Here is a 20,501-nt window from a genome sequence, read left to right on the forward strand (position 1 = left end):
TGTTTCGAAGTTACTTAGGAAAAAACATTAAATTTTTTATTAATTTTTAAATAAAATTTAATTAAAATTTTCAAAAATTTCTTATCTAATAAATACTTGTTGCCCAAAGAAATAACTACGAACCACGCTTGTTAGTTTTGCATCCAACAGTCTGTTCTGTGAAGCATTTCGAAAATATTCTTACTTTTTGCATTTTGCATGCATGATACATTACACATATATCTATTGACATATAGTATTACCAGCCTCTATTTATTAAACAAAGTGAAAACTTACATGTCTTGCAACATATATTGATAAAAAAAATTGTTTTAATAATTCGAGAATCCGTAAAAAGTTAGTTGCACTGCTTATGAAAATAAAACAGGATCGAAATCTTACAATAGCTTTATTTGTATCATACATTTCTAATCAAATTCTACTTTTCGACGTAATTACGTCCGTTATGTAAACATTTGTCGAGGCGTGGCGCATGTTTTTCAATACTTTCTGCAAAGAAATCCCACCCAACATTATTCACCGGAGCAACGATCATAGAATTTGCTGCAGTGGACGGTCTTCCCTCGCGCTCAGCATCAACAATATCTGCACATTTTATTGACAATAAAATTTACTATTGAAAATAAATACAACCGAAATACTAAAAAAAAAAAAAAAAAAAAAAAACATAAATCTCGAATAAATAAATACGATCCGAAAATAAATACAACCTCAAAAGAATAAATACAACCGAAATAAATACAAACCAATATAAATACAACCTCAAATAAATAAAAACACTCTTAAATACAATAACCCTCCCTTACAACCTCAAATAAATAAAAACACTCTTAAATACAATAACCCTCCCTTACAACCTCAAATAAATACAGGTAGGAAGGTAAAATTAATAAGTATTTTAATTAAAAATAAGTAAGTATTTAATAAGCAGTCTATGTACAATTAAAAGCAAATAAATACAATATGAAGGTAAAATATCAATCTCAAATAAATACAACCCGAAATAAATACAACCTGAAAAAAAGTAAATACAACCGAAAACTTCAAAACTGCGCGTTCCATTGTTAAACATAATGCCTCACGTCACCATAGCTTGACGTGACAATGCAATTTTGCCATATACTTCAAGCAATAAATTTCAGTGCAGATACATCTTTTCTCTCACGAAAATCTGCAGGATTGGTCTCCTTAATACTTTCTCCCAACAGAAGTGTTATACCAAGAACGCCTTGTATAGCATTGGCGTGTAATAGTTATTAACCATTCAAATAATCACCATTGAACTTGAATTTAGCATTTCTACTGAATCTATCGTGTGATCCTCGGCGAGACATTTGGCGATTAATCCTGATATGCGGTTAACAGTATCCCAAAATTTAATTCGTGTATCCAAAAATTAGAACATTCATTGTTTTCAATAGTAGAGAATCTTCAGATGTGAAAGCGCTTTATATTTGCACATTTATGTAAATTTATTTAGTGCAAAAGAAATTGCTACAAATCCCAGCCTCATACTTTCACGTTTTAAGGGATATTACAATTATTTATCTGAAGTAGCTTATATAACGATAAAGGACGTATTTCCTTTTTATGTAAAAAAATTCATTTTGCTTTTATATGGAAGTGTTTTAACTTTTAAATAAATTATTAATTAGTTTAAAATGTTTTGACTTTTAATTTTATCAGTATAAATACTACTCTCAGTTGTCACCATATTAGAGAAAAGATCATCAAAACATATAAAGGTCAAAGTTTCACAGAGAAAATCAATTGCCCATAATAGATCATGGTAAGACTTATGTATGGTTTCTCGCCAAGCATTTCAAAATCGGGCCAATCATCCAGAAGTCCGACACCTTCTGAGACTATAAGAAATGGTAAAATGCTCTTAGGGTTTCAACCAAAAATTGATTTAATTACATTTATAGAGAAATCGCCCTAAAATAATACAACTTTGGCGCCAAATCGTTGGCAATTTTATTTGCATTATTTCGTCTACAGATGCATTTGTAAACAAAATATGCATCATAAATCAGAGCTGTTCTGGGATGAGTAATGAAAAAAATCAATCTTTTTGAAAGAAAAATAAAATTTTGTTTAAAGAATTTTTCCAGCATTGAAACATAAAGATTCTGGGCATATTTTCCGGCTTTTAGAATTTCTGTTTTTACAAAAACAATAAAGATCTGCTTATATTTTAAAGACTTATATAAATATTTAATTCTGAAAAGCCAAATATTTGAAAACGTAAGGGAAAAGTATTGCATAAATATTATTCTTTAAATGTCTTCGAATAGTCTTTTATTTCCACCCTTCAAAATTTGAATAAATAAATCACTGTCAAAACACATGAAGTCTATGACTTTCATCCTTGTCTTTTATATTTGTGGGCTTATTTTACGATTTTTACTTCATTCACGCAGTTATTTTAGGTTTTTATTTCGATAGCTGATTTCTAAAATAGTTATATTGATAAACACAAAGTTTTCAATTCTTGCAATTCTTGATATATGAAAATTGAATGTTTTTTATAAAATCCCACTTCCATGATACTGAAACTCATACAATTATTTTTTGATGAATTTCCTTTGGGGGAATTGTTTATCATCATTTTAAAATTCGTTTCGATTTTTTTTTAAATAATTATTTACTTTCTTATGTACGAAGTGAAAGTATTGTAACCATCACAAAATTTGACATCGAGATTTTCAGGTGTCTCTGAATTTCAAACCTCTCAGGGTCAAATTTTATTTTATTTATTTATTCTTGGAAAAGCGGAGGGGGGGAGGGGGCTATTATCTGTTTGTCCGTGAACACGGTGACCAGAAAGAAGTAGAGACATGAATTTTTTACTTCAAAATTGCAAATTTTTATACAATTTTCACTCAATTAGACAACGACAAATCTGTTTGTAACCGTATTGATACAAATATTGTAAATTAAAAACATTATGAAATATATAGAAGAAATTTGTATATAGATTTTATTATGTAAAGTTGTGCCCGTCTAGAAACGGCTGCTATTTCATAAACAATATCTCTGGTCTAATTATCAATAATGAATTAACAAAAATTGTTATGGAAAATTTCATGCACATTGGCAGAGTGCTTAAGAAATTAAAAAATATGCATTTGCGATACAATTTAAATCTAAATATATAATAACATTAGAAGTACTATTTCTTTGCAAAGGGATCTTCTGCCTTTAGCCCTAAAATTCACAAACATTCAAATCAAACGGATGGCTAAAAACAAACTGAATTAAATGGTGATTTACTAAAAAGGGGGAAATCTTGAATTATTATCTTGAATAAGTACCTGTTTGCAAAATTGTAGATTTAAAGATTTAAGCAGATAATAAGGGTTTTATTTCTTCCTTCCTCAATTACTTTATTTTGTATATATTTCCGTTGATCAGCGGCACTTAAATCCTTAGTTACGATTCAAATTACTCTATAAACAAATTACTCTGCAGCTTAGAACACTTAGTTTTGTTTTAAAAAAGTCCTTTTTATATTAAAAAAAATTTTTTAATATTAAGCTTGGCGAAATATAGCCATAGTTGACATAAAACTCTGTATCAAACCCTATATTTGGCATAGATTGCCAAAGAAAAAAATCTTTCAACAAAATTCTGAATAACGCTACAGAATAAAAAGATCCACTATAAAATCTAACCATATAGATTCATAACCTAACCGCGAACAAATCATTTGGACAGAACAACACACAAACACATAACAATGAAATAATTTTTAAGACTAATCCTTATGGTTGTCTCTTCTGCAATAAGGAGCATCCAGATGTCGCAATCTATTTCAGCACGAAGGTTTGGAAAGGGTCATCCAATTTACTGGCCTCACGTAATGGCCTTATAGGGGGTCAGAGGGCTCTCTCGGGCCGCCCTCAATTGTTTACTGGTCATCTTTCATCCACGACCATCCAGGTTGCGTGAGCACTCCGTGAGGATTCACACATTGCGTTGGTCACAGTTCTCGCTTTCGCAATGAATTAACAGATGCATTGTGATAGGTGATTTTATTAAATGCTCCTAATCACAGTGATTAGAGAGTGATTGAGGAAACTTGATTTATCTGATCCGATTAATGAGATCATCGGTGATCTCTTGGATATGAAAGGAAGCGATTGTGCCGCTATGAATTGATGGTGCCTGTCATGCCACAAATCATTGACTTCGTACCTCCTTTGATATGTCAGAAGAGATTTTTCCACAGGTGTGTGTGTGTAGCCTCCTTGAATTTGTTGCCATAACCGATCTAGGTGTTTAGCGGTCAGTTACCTTTGGAGTGATGATAGAGTGTTTGGAAATGAAAGAAAAATATGGGTGAAGTCTGAATTTATAGCAGGAAAAAGAAACATTTACTGTGAAAAAGAAATTAAAATGATATATGTTTAAGTATAAAGTTAGTTGTATGTTAGAACGATATCTATTATCTGCTTATCAGAATTCTTAAGAGATAAATAATTTTATTAAAAACAAAGCGCTTTACACGCATTTTTTAAGTTGAATTATTCTTGTTTGTAATTGATTTTTGCTCACTTCTTAATATTCTGAAATTCAGAAATTTAGTTTAGTTTGAGGGTTCTCGATGATAAAACACTATTTTTAATATTCAATAACATTTTTCATTTTTAAATTCATTTTAGTTTAATTTTGATTGCATGTGAGAAGAGTCATCAGGTCGAGATTCAAAAAACAAATCACGTTATGTCACTATAATATTTATACTAATGAATTATTAAATATATTAAGCACTAAAAAAAACAGAAAATAATTAAAATGAAAATATTTTTAAGAAAGTATTTTTAGTAGCGTATTAAAAGGTATATTTTATCAAAATTATGGGCATCGGTGTGAAATTATAAATGAGGATAACGCTGAAAATAATATTACAAAGAAATTAAAATATTAATTAAATATTCAACAGAAACTAAAATATTTTATAAATATAATTAAAACGTCAATTTGTGTATATATTTCAGTTAATATCTAAGTATTCAGCATCTATAGGTAATCATCAAATAATATATAAATGCAGATAGATAAATGAATGAAATTTCAAATATAGTTTCTTGATTCAAACTGTAATTATTTATCAAATTTTAGACTGATTTTGAAACTGATGATTGATTGTTTGCATATTTGAGTGTATGTGTACGCGATAAAAAAAAACGTAACAAGCAAGACAAATGAAATTTGGCATGGGGCGAATGGCGATTGGCATGACGAAATTCTCTCTTCAATGGTTTTTACAATGAGATTTCGATAGGGATTTCTTTGATACGTGTCGATTTAGGAAAAGGAATCTTGGATACCTTTAAAAGAAAGTTGTAAATATTAAGGATATTTATCGCTTCACTCGGAGCGTGAAAAAATGCTGAGACCAGCAGTTTTATACAACGCGTATAGAATTAATTAAACGGTTGGAATTGGATTAGGAAATTACACTTTTTTATTTACTTTATTCTCACACGCACTCTTGAAAACTGATGACTTTTGCATCTCCCACACTCAGAGCGAAAGGATAAAAATCCCTAATGCTTACGACATTCTTTTAAAGATACCTAAGATTCCCTTACTTAAATCTATACGTGTCAAAGAAATCCCTATCAGATTCTTTTAGTAAAATCATTGTAGAGAAAAATTTCTGTCACTTTGCCCTTATATAGAGATGCAAACAGATGTCAATTTATCCACGCTTCTTTCTGTATATAAAATACCTCCAGTCTAAAATAAATTGAAATTATAATTTCAAAAGTTTTTTTTTTCGGCTGAGCATTTTCAAAATTATGTTTACACACACATGCATTGCAAGATATATAGGGTGTTCATTAATTATTGTCGGGGTTTCCTTACCTCATAACTTTCGAATAAAAAATATTACGCAAAAACCGATTACGTATTCTTAAATTAAATTTCAAAGAATTTTATTAATGATATTAAAGTGTAAAGCTTGCACAATTTGCACTTTGTAGGCATTCAGCTGAAGGCGATTAAGTATTCGTAAATTCGCTGAACAAATTTTGACTTTTGAGAATCGTGCGGGTTCTCCGAGCCCCATATTCTACAGTTATGTTTATTCACTTTTTCTGACACATGAAAAGTGGATTCGTCACTGAAGAAACATTTCCGAAGGTAATTTTCATCATCCTCAATTCGAGTCAAAATTTGTTCAGCGAATTTACGAATGCATAATCGCCTTCAGCTGAATGCCTACAAAGTGCAAATTGTGCAAGCTTTACACTTTAATATCATTAATAAAATTCTTTGAGTTGTAATTTACGAATACGTAATCGGTTTTTGCGTAATATTTTTTATACGAAAGTTATGAGGTACGGAAACCCCGACAATAATTAATGAACACCCTATATATAATCATACCGTTACTACGTATTCTAAAATATATGCAAAATCAGTTTTACGTTTTTTTTATATTGCAAGATATATATATAAATATACATATCTTGCAATATGAAAAATGGTATGGTTTCTCACTTTTGTAATAACTTTTAATATCAATTATTGTTTTCAATATCATGCAGCGATAGTACTAAATAACTATTAATTCGTAATAAGGCTGTTTTAGATTTTATGTCTGAAAAGATGTGTGAAAGGTACTTTATTTAATGCCAGAGAATGGAAAAGCGAATTCTTGGGATGAAATTTCAAATTTTCATGTAGGGGTTTGTTTAAATTCAAAAGACAAAAAAGACAAGTCGTTAAAAGAATTTTTAATTCGGCAATATGTCAAACAACATGCGATTAAAAACAATTTAATATTATAATGTTGTATTAGAAGTCGTTATCACGTGACAGATATATTTATACTAAGTAACAGCTATTTTTAGCCATCCCTGTAGCTTTGACCTTGTTATAGAACTTTTTTTTAATTAGAGAAAATTCGTAAGATCTGCAAAGATGTTTTTGCACTTGTAGAATCAGCATGAGATTGTTTCCCAATATTTTTATGAGCTGCGAACGAAATCCGAAAGCTTAAGCAATCTTTCAGGTCATCTAATACTACAATTTATGGCTTCGTTGTAAGGATGAATTGGGTAATTAAAAATTAATGATAAATGAGATAAAAAAATCAGATTACTGCAGGGCGTTGCAAAATTATTCTATACATAGATATTTCGATAATTTTTTGATGAAACATTCAATCCATCAATTCAATGAATTTCTTAAACGAAGAATCTCTACAATTTTATTAAAAGATTGTTTATTTCATTTCTATTCTATTTCGAGATTTTAAAGATTTCTTAAGATTTGGTTTAGTTAGAAAAAACATGTATGAAAGTACAAGATTTAATTAAATCCTGAATTAATATTGAAACGCAATATTCATTTCACTTAATTTGTTTTAAAGAGCCGTATTTGCTCGTGAAATTTCAAAAAAAGAATTCCTTAGTTTTATTCGCTTCAGATAACTTAACAAAAAAAAATTTTTCCTAGAGTTGTTTGTTTTGTTTTAACCCGAAGTATTCTAAATCAATCGACGGTTTAGACATTCGAGCCGAAATTCCATTTTCGCAAATTGTTTTTTTTTTTTTTTTTTTTAATATTTACGATTAACTCGGAAAGTTATTCAAAATAATTTACAAATTTGTTTTCTTTAATTTTTGTTATTTTAAACGTAATGAGACTTGTTAACAAAAAAAAAAAACTATCTATTAGCAATCTAATCTGAAACTATAATTAAACAATACTTCCAGTTTCGGTTCATTCTATCAATTGTGTTTTTATGTCAGCTAAATTATTTTAAACCAAATTTCCTGCACGAGTAATTTTGAAATTAAAACTGATGATTAAAATAACATTACGATTTTTTGCTTGAATATCATTCAATAAAGATAATATCATAAACAAGAACAGGATATATTTTTATAGCTGATACTTCTGGATTTTAGAATAAAACTTGCTAAAAATACAATAACAATTCGATGAAATTCTTCAAAAGCATTTTTATCCTTAATATTATTTAGAATTCAGTTGCATTTTATTAAAAAATAATTCACGTGAAAAACTGAAAACGATTTTATGGAAAATAATTATTATTGTGTTTTTTTCTTTTATATTATTCTCAAGCTTTTATTTGGATTATTTTTATTATTTTATTTTTAAAGTTAGGTTATTATAACAAAAGTTTTGCTCTATTTAAATATAAAAAGAGCGTTTTTAAAATTAATTTATAACATACACGGTTCAATGCACTTAAGCTTATTCCACAAACGGGAGTAATTTACAAATGTTTTATCGATATTTTTAAATATACAAAAAAAATGTTAGTAAAAATTATATTTTTGTTTTGAATGATAGCCTGAATATGCATTTATTTAAATAACATTTCAATATTTCCATTCAGTTTTATTCAAATTCTTTCTAGGATCATTATAGAGGAAAAAAATCTATAAGAAACTAAAGTTATTCATTATAATTTTAATAGCTTCCAAGAGACATTCGAGATTTTCAATAATAACGTTTAAAAGTAGCTACACGTTTGTATATATTCAATCCAAAACGTTTTTCTCCGATAAAGAATTCTTTCACATTTCGCTCTCCATCTTTTATAATTTCTTTATTTTATTCATATTTTCTTATTTATTTACTTGTGAAGGTATCTTTTTTTCTCCCCTCTCATATCGATTCATTTTTTTTTCTTTCACAATTTTATATAAAGTTTCATTTTTATTTTTTTAAAGAATACAATATAAAGAGTTAATTTACTGAATTTCGAATGGAGTGCATTTTCAAAAGCAATCGAAAATAATTTTATTCAAACATATTCCGCCATTTTTTTTTTCTGAATTATACTTGAAAAATCTTAACAAGTAATGAATTTTTTTTAATGTGTGTGATATCAGAATGGATTTGATTCAGTGAATTCAAATGAATAATATTCTACTTGTGGCATTTACAAAACACTCAATGAATAAAAAGTTATATGCAGCTTAACTTATATAATGAACAAAACTAATTTATCATACTTATCATATCACACAAATTATAAAATCATTTGTTCATTAAAACATGAGAAAGTTTACCAAAAATTAAATGATATCATATAAATCAGTTATCATTTATAAATATACCATCATCATTTATTAATATTTATATACAAGAAAATGTGAATTTTTACTTCATTTTAACAATATTAACGAATAACATCAAACGATAAATATTGAATGATAAATTATACTAGAAGCAAAATAAAAATTAATACCAACAAGCAAGAAGCTGTTGGAATTTTCTGCCAAACGAAAAAATAAATGTGGGCAATTTTACCCTGGATGATCTCCAGGAATTAAATTAAATCCTATATTTAAATGGAAATGCTATTTAGGTATGTTTCAAGGCCGCTTTGACCACCAGATGATGCCAAATTTTTTCATCATTAAGAAGTGCATTTCCCACTATAGTCAAAGTAATTGACATGACTTTTAAACATAATACGTATTATCAACTTATACATGTATAGTTATATTTAAACGTATGTGTAGTTAATAACAAATAATAATATACAGTAGACAATCTTATAACGATTTCTTTTATCTCCTGTCAAAATTGATCGTAATCAGAGAGAGAGGGATCTCTCAGAAACATTCTTGCGTGCTTTCCAATAAATTTATTTGTGTTGCCGTTCTTGTAATACTAACCCCGTAAGTGACTATGATGACATCAGAGACAGTGCCTCTGAAGCCTTGTGGCGCTATGACATAGTTCAAGTTAGGTGATGACATGTGCTGAATGTTTTGATCCATTCTCTAATATATATATATATATATATATATATATATATATATATATCTTAAAATTATTCCAAAATTTTGTATGTAAATTGTCTAAATGTAACCTGTAAAAAAATAACTGTTACACTAATTCGGAATTTTTACCGAACGACCCCACATTTGTGTATTATTAACTACATGCCAAAAGGCGAACAATAGATACGAAAGAGACTTTTAGAATGCAATCTTTGGTTATAAATTACTGGGATGCAGTTAATACAGAAGTACCAGAAAGCAAAATGTCTATTTTGGACACATTTTTTGACAGATTAAATTTTGATTAATCTCCAAAATAAAATCAAAATTTTACAAACAATTACAACAGGAATTCCACAATTATATACCGAATTTCATAAATTTAAAACACTGTGTTTTTGAGTTATCGCATTTACAAGCTTGTGAAAGTACAGACCGACAGATGGTTCACCACTTGGCGATTTTGGTTCCAAATTTGATACATATATTTACATTTTAAAATGTTAAATCTGAGCAGCAAATTTTATTCATCTAGCTCTCTTCGTTTTTTAGTTATTCATGCAACAAAATAGACAAGCTTCCTCTGAATCGATTTCATTCAAAATTGTTTAGAAAGCTACAAATTTAGTATAAAAACTATATACTAGTACGATCAAATTCAATGAGGTCCCAAACGTGGGGATTCGTCAAAATTTGGGGTTCAAATTTTTGACGATTTCAATCTCTTTGTAAACTTCGTGTACAAGAAAGTAAAAATAATGCAAATGCATTAAGATTTAATCCCGATGGCGGCCTATTAGTTACCACTCCATTCACTACGTCAGTTATTGCATGCCGTAGAAAACCGACCATCATGTTGGAGTGGTACGGAAGTTATTGTTGTTGTTTCTTATGGCACTTGCCATAGACAAGCCCGCTGTTACGAAGACGTGGATTTTAAGCCGATGGGGGAGCATCTCTTGTTTTTATAGTAGCACCAACTAGGGCCAAGAGTACGACTTTGGTACTCATGCATCACTCATTCGCTTGCACAACTCCTTTTCACAGGAGGGCACATTCACACATCTCACAGATAGAACAACGGAAGAACAAACATGCCTAAACCGGGACTCGAACCGAGGACACTACCCCAATTCCAGGAAGCCGGCGGTATGGAAGTGCTAAGACTGGGTGCTAAATCAGGTAATCAATTTTCATTTAATTACAATTCAAAGCAGCAAAATTCTGTATCCATCCATTTCCACTCAGCTTTATAAGGGAATAGAGTAAAATACAGCAAAGCTCTTTTAAAGTTGATCCACAATAAATATTTTCAAGAACAAATATTTCCACTATTTTCCATGCCACTCAGATTCCATGCATAGATATTAATAGTAAATTTGCATAATTGTATTCGACATATTTGGGTTAACAAATAAACACTACGACTATGTCTACTGTTTCGAGACATTATCGATGATGCCATCCAACTGAAGCCGAAGTAAAATTATTCTTTTGTGAAATTAGAAAGCAATTAAGAAATAAAAGAGAGTGCACGGACAACCACACCCAATCTATGACACAGACAATGAATCTGGAGTTACAAGGTCAACAAAACATCTCTTAATGATGATAAAAGCCTCAATTAGAACATAAATAAATTTCAGTTCTTTATGTCAATGTCAGGATATATTAATTAGGTAGAAAAATATCGGTAAAAAAATATAACTTAATTTTGGGGATATTAAAAAAGTGAAAATGTCATTTAATGACAGAAACAGCGGATGATTAAATGATAATGAAAGTTATAACAAATGATAATGAAATGATAATGGAAGTTGTCTTTTCACTTTCTCGTATATGAAATATACAAAAAAAAAAGTATTGTAATTACCAAAAAAAATTTGAATTCGAGATTTTTCATCAATCTCTACTTTCAGACCACTTCATTACTCCGATAAATAAATTTTTCTTATCATATATGCCCATTATATATTCGCCCATCTCTCTGTCTCTGAACACAATAACTCAACAACACTTTGAGCTAGATGGATGAAATTTGGTATTTAGTCTCTCTTTCCAAATTTATGGATTTTTTTTTAAATTTCTGAACGAAATCCATTCCGAGGATATCTGCCCGAATATAAGTTAACACCAAAATAAAGAGAACAAATTGGGCAAAATTTATTGCACAGATTTAACATCTAAAGTGTCTATACGTATTAAATTCGGAATAAAATTCGTCAAGGGTTTGACCGTCTGCTTGTATATTACAAGCATGTAAACCTGATAATTCATAAATGCAATAACTTAAATAAATGGAATTTGTTATGCCATTTTGTGATTAAAATCGTACCACTGTGTCAAATTTTATGATCATTCAATTGGGAAAAAAGTGTCCAAAACGCACAATCGGTTTCCTGGCATTTTTTTAAATAACTCCATCCTTGCGATTAATCGCAAATAAAATAACCAAAGATCGTTCTCTAATAGATTTTTCTTAACTACTATTCTCTAATGACTTACGGTTAACAATATACAAATATATTTATTAAAGGATATTAGAGAAAGTTCTGAGGAAATCACTACGGCTGGTTTACAAAAGCTCCTGATTAGTACTTAGTTAATACAATTAAACTTAATCCTATCTCGTTAAAATGACATCTTCAAAATCTTTTCCACTAATCAATTAATCTCTCTGTTTAAGAAGGTAATTATTTCGTATTGATTGGTATCTTCAGAATTAAAAGGAGAGAGCATATCTTACCCTTATCTATAAACTTAAAGCGATGCATCACAAATAAGGTCCTATTCATTTCATTGGCCTACTTATATCCTTCATAAACAAAAAGTAAAGTACAGTGTCTGTTTACTGATTGAAATTTTAGAAAATACAATTTTAATAATATTTAAATGAATTGTGTGTGTGTGTGTGTGTGTGTGTGTGTGTGTGTGTGTGTGTGTGTGTGTGTGTGTGTGTGTGTGTGTGTGTGTGTGTGTGTGTGTGTGTGTGTGTGTGCGCAAACATATTTTTTTAGCAGATGCGTGGCTAAAAAGAAGAAACATTTTAAAATTTTATAACTTTTATTTTTTTATTGCCAGAGGCATACTTTGTAAAAGAAATCATCATAAAAGATGTATCAGTCTACATCGTGACACAAGAGCAGACGAGAAAGAAATTTTTCCCTCGATCATTTTATTACTATGAGATTTTGATAGGGATTTCTTTGACACCTGTCGATATAGGCAAGGGAATCTTAGGTATCATTAAAAGAATGTTGTAAGCCTTAAGGATTTTTATCCCTTCACTTGGAGCGTGAAAAACCAGCAGTTTTATAGAATGCATGTAGAATTTTAAAAAAAGTGGGAATTGGATCAGGAAATAAGATAACATTTTAGAATGAAACTAATATGGGCTAAATTACAATAAAAATTAGGAAATTAATTAGGATTTAAATTAGCTTAAGAGATATATTACACACATACACACATATATATTATTATTATTATTATTATTATTAGAAAAAAGAAAATGATATATAAGAATTATGCAGTTTCAATCATTCAGACAAATAACCGCTTTTAAATAACTTGCTTTTTTATAACAGAAAGATAATCTTTATACAATGAATATTAAATGAAGATATTTTAATTAATGGTAAGAAGCCACAGCGATTTTAGAATCGAAAACAGTCAGTTCATTCTAAAAAATTTAATGTAATTTAATCCTTAATAACCGGCTATATCGTAATAATCGTATATTTCCCATATTTTTTTTGTTGATGTTGCTGTTAAGAAATATTAATTAAATTACAATTTAATTTATTGAAATCAAATTGTTCAATATTTGTTTGATAAATAGCAGTTAAATCCGAAATTTTATTATTGTTCCGACACAGGTGCATATCACAGTATATATTCAGAATTTTTTCTGTGTTTTCAACACGAAGTAGATTTTTTTAAAAATATTTTTTTAATTTATTTTTAAAACATATCGCTAATCACCAAATTTTAATCCATGCTGCAGTTTATTTATTAAAGAAAACGTTTTAAAAACATGTTTGAAAAAGAAAAACATCTGCTTATTAAAGAAATAAAAAATGAAAATGAAATATTAATTTTCTTATTTCGAATGCATACATTAATAAAAAACGATGAAACTTGAAAATAATTTGTTCTCACAGCGATTATTTCAATGTCATTTAACCAATCACAACGATTATTTCAAGGCCATGTGTTGTATTCTAAATCTTTCCCTTGTTCTCATTACGAAATCGATTTTTTTACAGCCATTTTGGTTTGTTTTCAAAACTTGTATAATCAATCACTCAAAAAGCCTGAATAATTTTCGCAGACTTTCTTTAATGAGATCCATTCTGTTACTTGCCACCGCCTTTGAATTCACTCATTCGCCAGCAATATTGGTTGTATTTAACATCAATTAAATATCTTATGCTAATCTTAATCTTCATAATTTCTTAATATATTTTTAATCATCAAATTATGCCAAAAATTAAAGTCGTGCTAATTTAATATCTTTGCATCTGTTATGTTTATTGCGGATATAGAGTTTCTTAACGTAGTCAAATTGCAATGCTAATAAAAAAGTAACTATCCAAATATTGCATCATGTAATTGCAAGTTGTCTTTTAAAATAATGGGACTTCGTTTTCTGATTCTTCTTGTAAATTGCGTTTATAATAAACAGAGTTTACCTTCCTTAACTAATGAAAGAAAACAGCATGATTAATTAATTGATAAAACAACGAAAGCGGTTTGAATTTTTTTGCAACAATAAAAATTATTGCTGCAAATCTTCCATAAAAAATTTTTATTGAAAACTGAAAAATATGAGAAGAAATAGCATGATAACTATATCGATATCATTAAAAGAAAACATTGTTTTTAAATTTTAAAGTGATGTAAAAATCACTTTTGTAAAATAATATATATGAAACTTATCGCGAAAAACAAATTCCAAAAAATTTACTTAATGTTAATTTAGTTGAAATTGAAATTAAAATTTCAAAAAAAAATCTCTCTGAAATGTTTATCCATTACTTCCAAAGTTTATTTGTGCCAAATTAGAAAGCTGTAAATCAAAAGGTGGGCCATTTAGAACAACAGATAGACTTGCACGCTCGCAAGCACAATCTTTTCTATCAGTAGTATCTGTAGAGATAACTGAAACTGATTTGTAAATAAACACCATTCACAGCTTTCCGTCATATGACAGTTCAATTATATGTCTAAATATTTCAATTTATGATCAACTATAGTTAATTCTCTTTCATGCATTCATGATTACAAACATAAACAAGCATCTGACATTTCATTAAATAAGTAGGACATCAAATCTGACCTTCTTGGCTCATATAAAAGACCGATATTGCAAAATCATAACATATAACAGCAACTAAATCACACTCCTACAGTCACTGTCGAAAATTAATGACTGACACGGATTCATAAATATGAACGAGTGCACCATGTTTAATTGATAACTAGGACACTCATTTTGACCATCTGGATTTTGATGTTAGTCAAATTGATATTAAGTTTTACACATTTATATGTTGCAGCGCATTATGGACGAGTGTCGATTATGTTGTTTGAAGATTCCCCATTTGTTCGAGCAATCCGAAACTGGTTTAGTTGAGCGACAAGTCAATGCATCTGTCATTTCGCGTATTTTCCCCAATGACATTTCAGTGAATACGTCATGAGCACATTGTTATTCAGAAGACGTTTCCGTGGATTTAAATATCCATGTGACATATCAATGCGTTTGGTTGTTTGTTAAATTGTCTTGCGAGCTATGTACAAGGAATTTAAGGATGGCCTATTTCATTCATTAATGTAGTGAGAGTCAATTGTGTAAGGGTTCTGTAGTACATATATCCGTAATGGTTTATCACATTATTTTGCACAAAGATTTAAATTAATGTTAAATGGTTCCCTTTTAACAATTTTTTAAATTTTTAATGTATATATCTATATATATATCGAATTCGAGATTTTCTCGAATTTCCATGTTTTAGACCTTCCTAAGTTCGAAAAATACATTTCTGGAAAATCTCCGTACGTCTTTGACAAAGATAACTCATAAACGATTTGCGCTGGTCGTTTGAAATTTGGCATACTGTCCTTACACCAAATTTACTTTTAAGCAAGTTTTGAATAGAATTTACTTAAAAGTAGTCCATCTGTCTGTCTGTTCGAGTATAATTTAACACGATAACTACAAAACGAAGAGAATTAGATAGATAAAATTCGAAACATAAAATCTTTAGACACCTTTCAAATTTTGAGCCAAATCCAACAAGGGGTTAACAGTCCGTCAGTCTGTATTTTTAGAAACATTTAAACGCGATAACTCAAAAAAAACAATGACTTAAATATATGAAATTTTGTGACTACAAGTGCAGTTTTGTGTCAAATCTTTGTTTCAATCGTATGAGAAAAACGTGTCTTAAGAGCAGATTCGATTTTCGTATACTATTAATAGCATGCCAGGGATTAATCGCCAAAAAATTCGCCAAGGATGACACGATAGATTTAGTGAAATTGCAAAATTCACACCAAATTTAATATTTTGTATATTTATAACAATTGTATACCAATTCCAAGCAAGACGTTTTTTGGTATAAGTTTATTTGAGAATATGCGAGAAAGTTTTGGGAAGACAACTCAAGCTGATTTTCTAGAAGCATTTGCATACGTCTGCAGCACATTTATAATTTAAATTTATTATTATTTTTATTTATTTCAGTAACTTTGTAAAAATGCATAGGTTTTTATTAATATATTTAGACCCACAATTGAATATCGTCCACGTTTGAACGCAGTATTATTTAACCATCTAGTACTGTATATTAAATGAATTACTGTGCTAAGTGAATAGAACAGACTAGTACCTGATTAATTATCCTTTAAAAAGTGCTGATACTATTCTTATATTTTATAATTCACATCTTTCGCGTTTTCAGATTTTGTACTTTTTATGAATTTATTTATTTACTGGGTTAATAATTTTTTAAACCGGCCTGTCGTACCCCGCCAGACAAGTGGCCCCTGGCAATTGTCTCGTCTACCTAATCGGAAAACCGCACCTGATTCCCGAATTAACGATGAGGCGAAAGGTGGGTTTTAGCACCCCCTCCCCCTTGACTTAGAATGGTGACCTTTTAATCATTTTTAAATTTTTTATTGTTGAGATAAATATGTGTGTATTCCATTTTGGTGCCCATCCTAGAATTGGCGCTTATAGCGAAGATCATTTTGATAATATACTAAACGAGAATCTCTGTTTACATTGAAACAAATAGCAGATTTTTCCAAGAATTTTGCAAAATAATAATAATAATGCCTTTCAACCCATTATATTTTTGCGAAATTATTTTTCTCAATCTATGATATTAATTAAAAATAAATATAATATAGAGGTGCAAACTGAATACGACTTTCGTTTGAAATTGATTAAGATAATGTCCAATCTTTTCAATTCGGTTGCAATAAAACAGACTCAACGTTGCATTAACCTTACTAATAATAAATATTAATATTTGTTATCATGTTCTACTACATATTATTTATCTCATTACATGGTATATTTAAAATTTATTATAATGCAAAAGATTTATTTATAAATATACTTTAATCATAAAAAGGTATTACTCTTTCATTCTAAGCATTTTATTACTTAATTACCAGCATTAATTTTCACTCTGATCGAATTTCTAAGACGGTACATATATATTTGCTTCATATTAATACAATTCAAAATATTAATATTAGTCCGAATCATATTATTTGTTTGCCGGCCGGCCATATTTGGGCCTTAACAAAAACATAAACAAAATCAATAGAATATTATTTTCACTATTTTCTGGTCCTTCATAAAATTGACACTCAAGTCTGCAATACTTTCCTTCCCTTCTTTTAAGTCACTGCAATGATAAATTAGTTTAAAAATTAAATGTATCAAAACTGTTATTTTTCGATATGCGTGTTGTTTAAGGTGATTTTGATGCAGATAAAGAAATTCTATCGAATCAAATTTTGTATTTCAAAGCAATTGAAAAAGAAAATGAAAAAAAAAATCAATGAACAAAAGCAACTTTTAGAAGAGAATAAAATATTTTCTAAAATCAAACAGTAGGAATCAGCAGAAAATAATCCAAAAGTATTTGATTCAAGATTTTTTTTTCTTTTTTGTTGCATCAGTTAACATGCAAATTAACAACATTATTAAACAATAACGAATGGTGAAAAATAATTGAAAATATATGAATTCCTCTTCCCCTTCTCTCAATAATTCACTGCATTGTTTGGTTTATGTGTTGGAATGTGCATGTTGGCAGAGATATTTCAAGATATAATAATTTAAAAAATTTCAAAAGCAGAAAAAAAAAATGTCATAAGTGCATGATATTAAAGCAGTTAAAAATACAAATGCTCAAGGAACATAATTTTAGAGGAATGTATAGTAAAATCTAAAATAAACTAGGATGAATCAATACAAAATAGTCAAAAAGTATTTGATGCAAGCATATTCTTTTCTTTTCCTTAAATTAGCATTGGCTAATCTAACAACATGCAATTATTTTTTATTCATTTTTATTATTTTTTTTTCAAATTATTTTTTATTACTGTAAATTTGTAAAAATTCCATATTAGACAATTCATATTACAAAAACTACAAACTTGTAAATAGATGTATAATTACTTTAATACTGTGTTTAAAATTAGAAAATATGTTTAAAAAATGTTTAATTCCCTATTAAATGATTTAAGATATTAAAAACACTCAATTAAACCAAACTGATAACATTCATTTCTAACGTTCGAAATTTCATAGATTAATATTAAGAACGAAATACTGAAAAATTAAATACAAAAAAAAACTATAATTACAAAAGAAATTTAAACACTGTGGAAATGTGCTCTTTGTCAGCTGTTAGTCACAAATCAAACAATCAAGTACAATTGAAAAAAAAGTCAATGTTTTCAGAGAAAAGAAATTTGTTCAACATTCTTCATTTCAAAAATTATATTTACAAATCTAAATAAAGACACATTTGAATCTCCAGAGCAACTTACAAATCCTTTCTCCTTCAAATCCGAATATAAATATGATTGCCAAATAACAATGGATAATTATCATGTAAATGTCTGGTGGAGACGGCTTTGTTTCAAATACCGTGATTGCATTTTTTCAAATAAATCCTTGAAACAATTTTACAACACAGAACAAAAGAATGAAGTCGAAATAAAACTCAAGAATTTCTTTGAGTCATAACTTTAAATTAAAACAGAAGCAAATATAGAAATGTAACAAACTAAAGTACAAACGATTTATTATTCACTCTTCAGTAACAAATGTGATAAATCCATAAACTGTTTCCTTAAACATTTATTCAAATTTCGGAAAATAATAAAATTTTGACACTATGTTTATTTTCGTATGTTTACAATAACATTCATCTATTTAACATTCGAACTAGCCTGGTGCTTTTGATTTCGTAAATTTTAATTTTTCTCCAAATTTAACCAATTGAATTATTCTTGAAATTATTACACCTTTTCAAAATTATTCATTACTTCAAAACTATCCATTATTTTAATTATAATAATTAACAGCATATAACAGTTAATATATAACAGCTTTAACTCTACTTTTTTTGTTGCATATTAGAAATTAAAATATTTGTAAACTTCCAAGAGCATCTGTCATAAAAATCCACATTTCAACTGAAAACATGCCAGATGGTTGTTTACGTTGCGATTCCTGACCATTCCCCAACCCCTATGAGAACAACATCCACCCCAGACAAATACTGACCGGCGTATACGCGACAACCATTTACTCTGACACATATTCCCTCATACCTGACTAACGATTCCAGAGGAGAAATGATACTGGAAAATAAAAAAAAGAACAGCTGTCTAGCCACGTGTATAACAGCACTACCACCTGCTCGTCGCATCCCCTTCCCTCACCACAGCATTCAACCCCCAACAAAGTACCGCAGCCCACCCCCTCTTTCGCCCAAAAAGGTAAACAAAAACGGTACAGCAAAATAAAAATTTCGGAGGGGTAACTTACCTTCTTCACAGCGGCGTTCTGCGACGCATCCTCGTTCTCCATGACAAATCTGTTCTGCTGTGAGCGTGTTGGACGGATTGGTGAGGAGTTGTCAGTCGACCGGCGACCACCCCTACGCTTCGAGTGGGCTGAGCCTTACCTGACGGCTTTGTGACGTCACAGACTGGAGCGTTGGCCGGCTGGCTTTTATGTAAAAGGTGGATGGTTAGGGATTCTCGGGAATTTGATTTAGGAATTGCTTTGGATTGGCAGTGGAGGAGTTCGAAGTGGGATTAGGGAGACGAGAGTGGAGTTGTTTTTATTCCGTTGTTTTATTTTATTTCGAATCTGTGAGAGTTATAAAATGTTTAAGCCCTGGATTTTCCATCAAGAATAAAAGTTAACTGTCACAAATAAAATCTTTTTTTAAGCTTGTGGAGATTTTATTGAAGAAATGTGAGGTTTTGGATTTTTTTTTCAGTATCAAATTATGCCAGAAAAATGTTCTTAATTCACCTATCGTAAAATGAGATATTTCCAACTTTTCGTGAGAATTTTACGTCGTTCTATTGCAAAGAATTTTGGATTTTAAATCACCGAAATGGGAAAGCTTAACCTTTCAAAATCCGCTACACATGTGAAGCCATACA

At 29.3% G+C, this 20,501-nt stretch overlaps 1 protein-coding gene across 1 annotated transcript in view; it reads right to left on the reverse strand.

Annotated features, from left to right (window-relative positions):
* LOC129971566 (mitogen-activated protein kinase-binding protein 1-like) overlaps positions 1-19,930 on the reverse strand; it is a 142,240-nt gene extending 122,310 nt beyond the window's left edge. Inside the window, exon 1 of the mRNA XM_056085451.1 lies at positions 19,873-19,930. Coding sequence (XP_055941426.1) covers positions 19,873-19,914 — 42 coding nt within the window. The 5' untranslated portion in view covers positions 19,915-19,930. The remainder of the gene's footprint in view (positions 1-19,872) is intronic.
* Positions 19,931-20,501: the final 571 nt, after the last annotated feature.

The sequence above is a fragment of the Argiope bruennichi genome, chromosome 6 (genome assembly GCF_947563725.1).
Source record: "Argiope bruennichi chromosome 6, qqArgBrue1.1, whole genome shotgun sequence".
In the NCBI taxonomy this organism is placed as follows: Eukaryota; Metazoa; Arthropoda; class Arachnida; order Araneae; family Araneidae; genus Argiope; species Argiope bruennichi.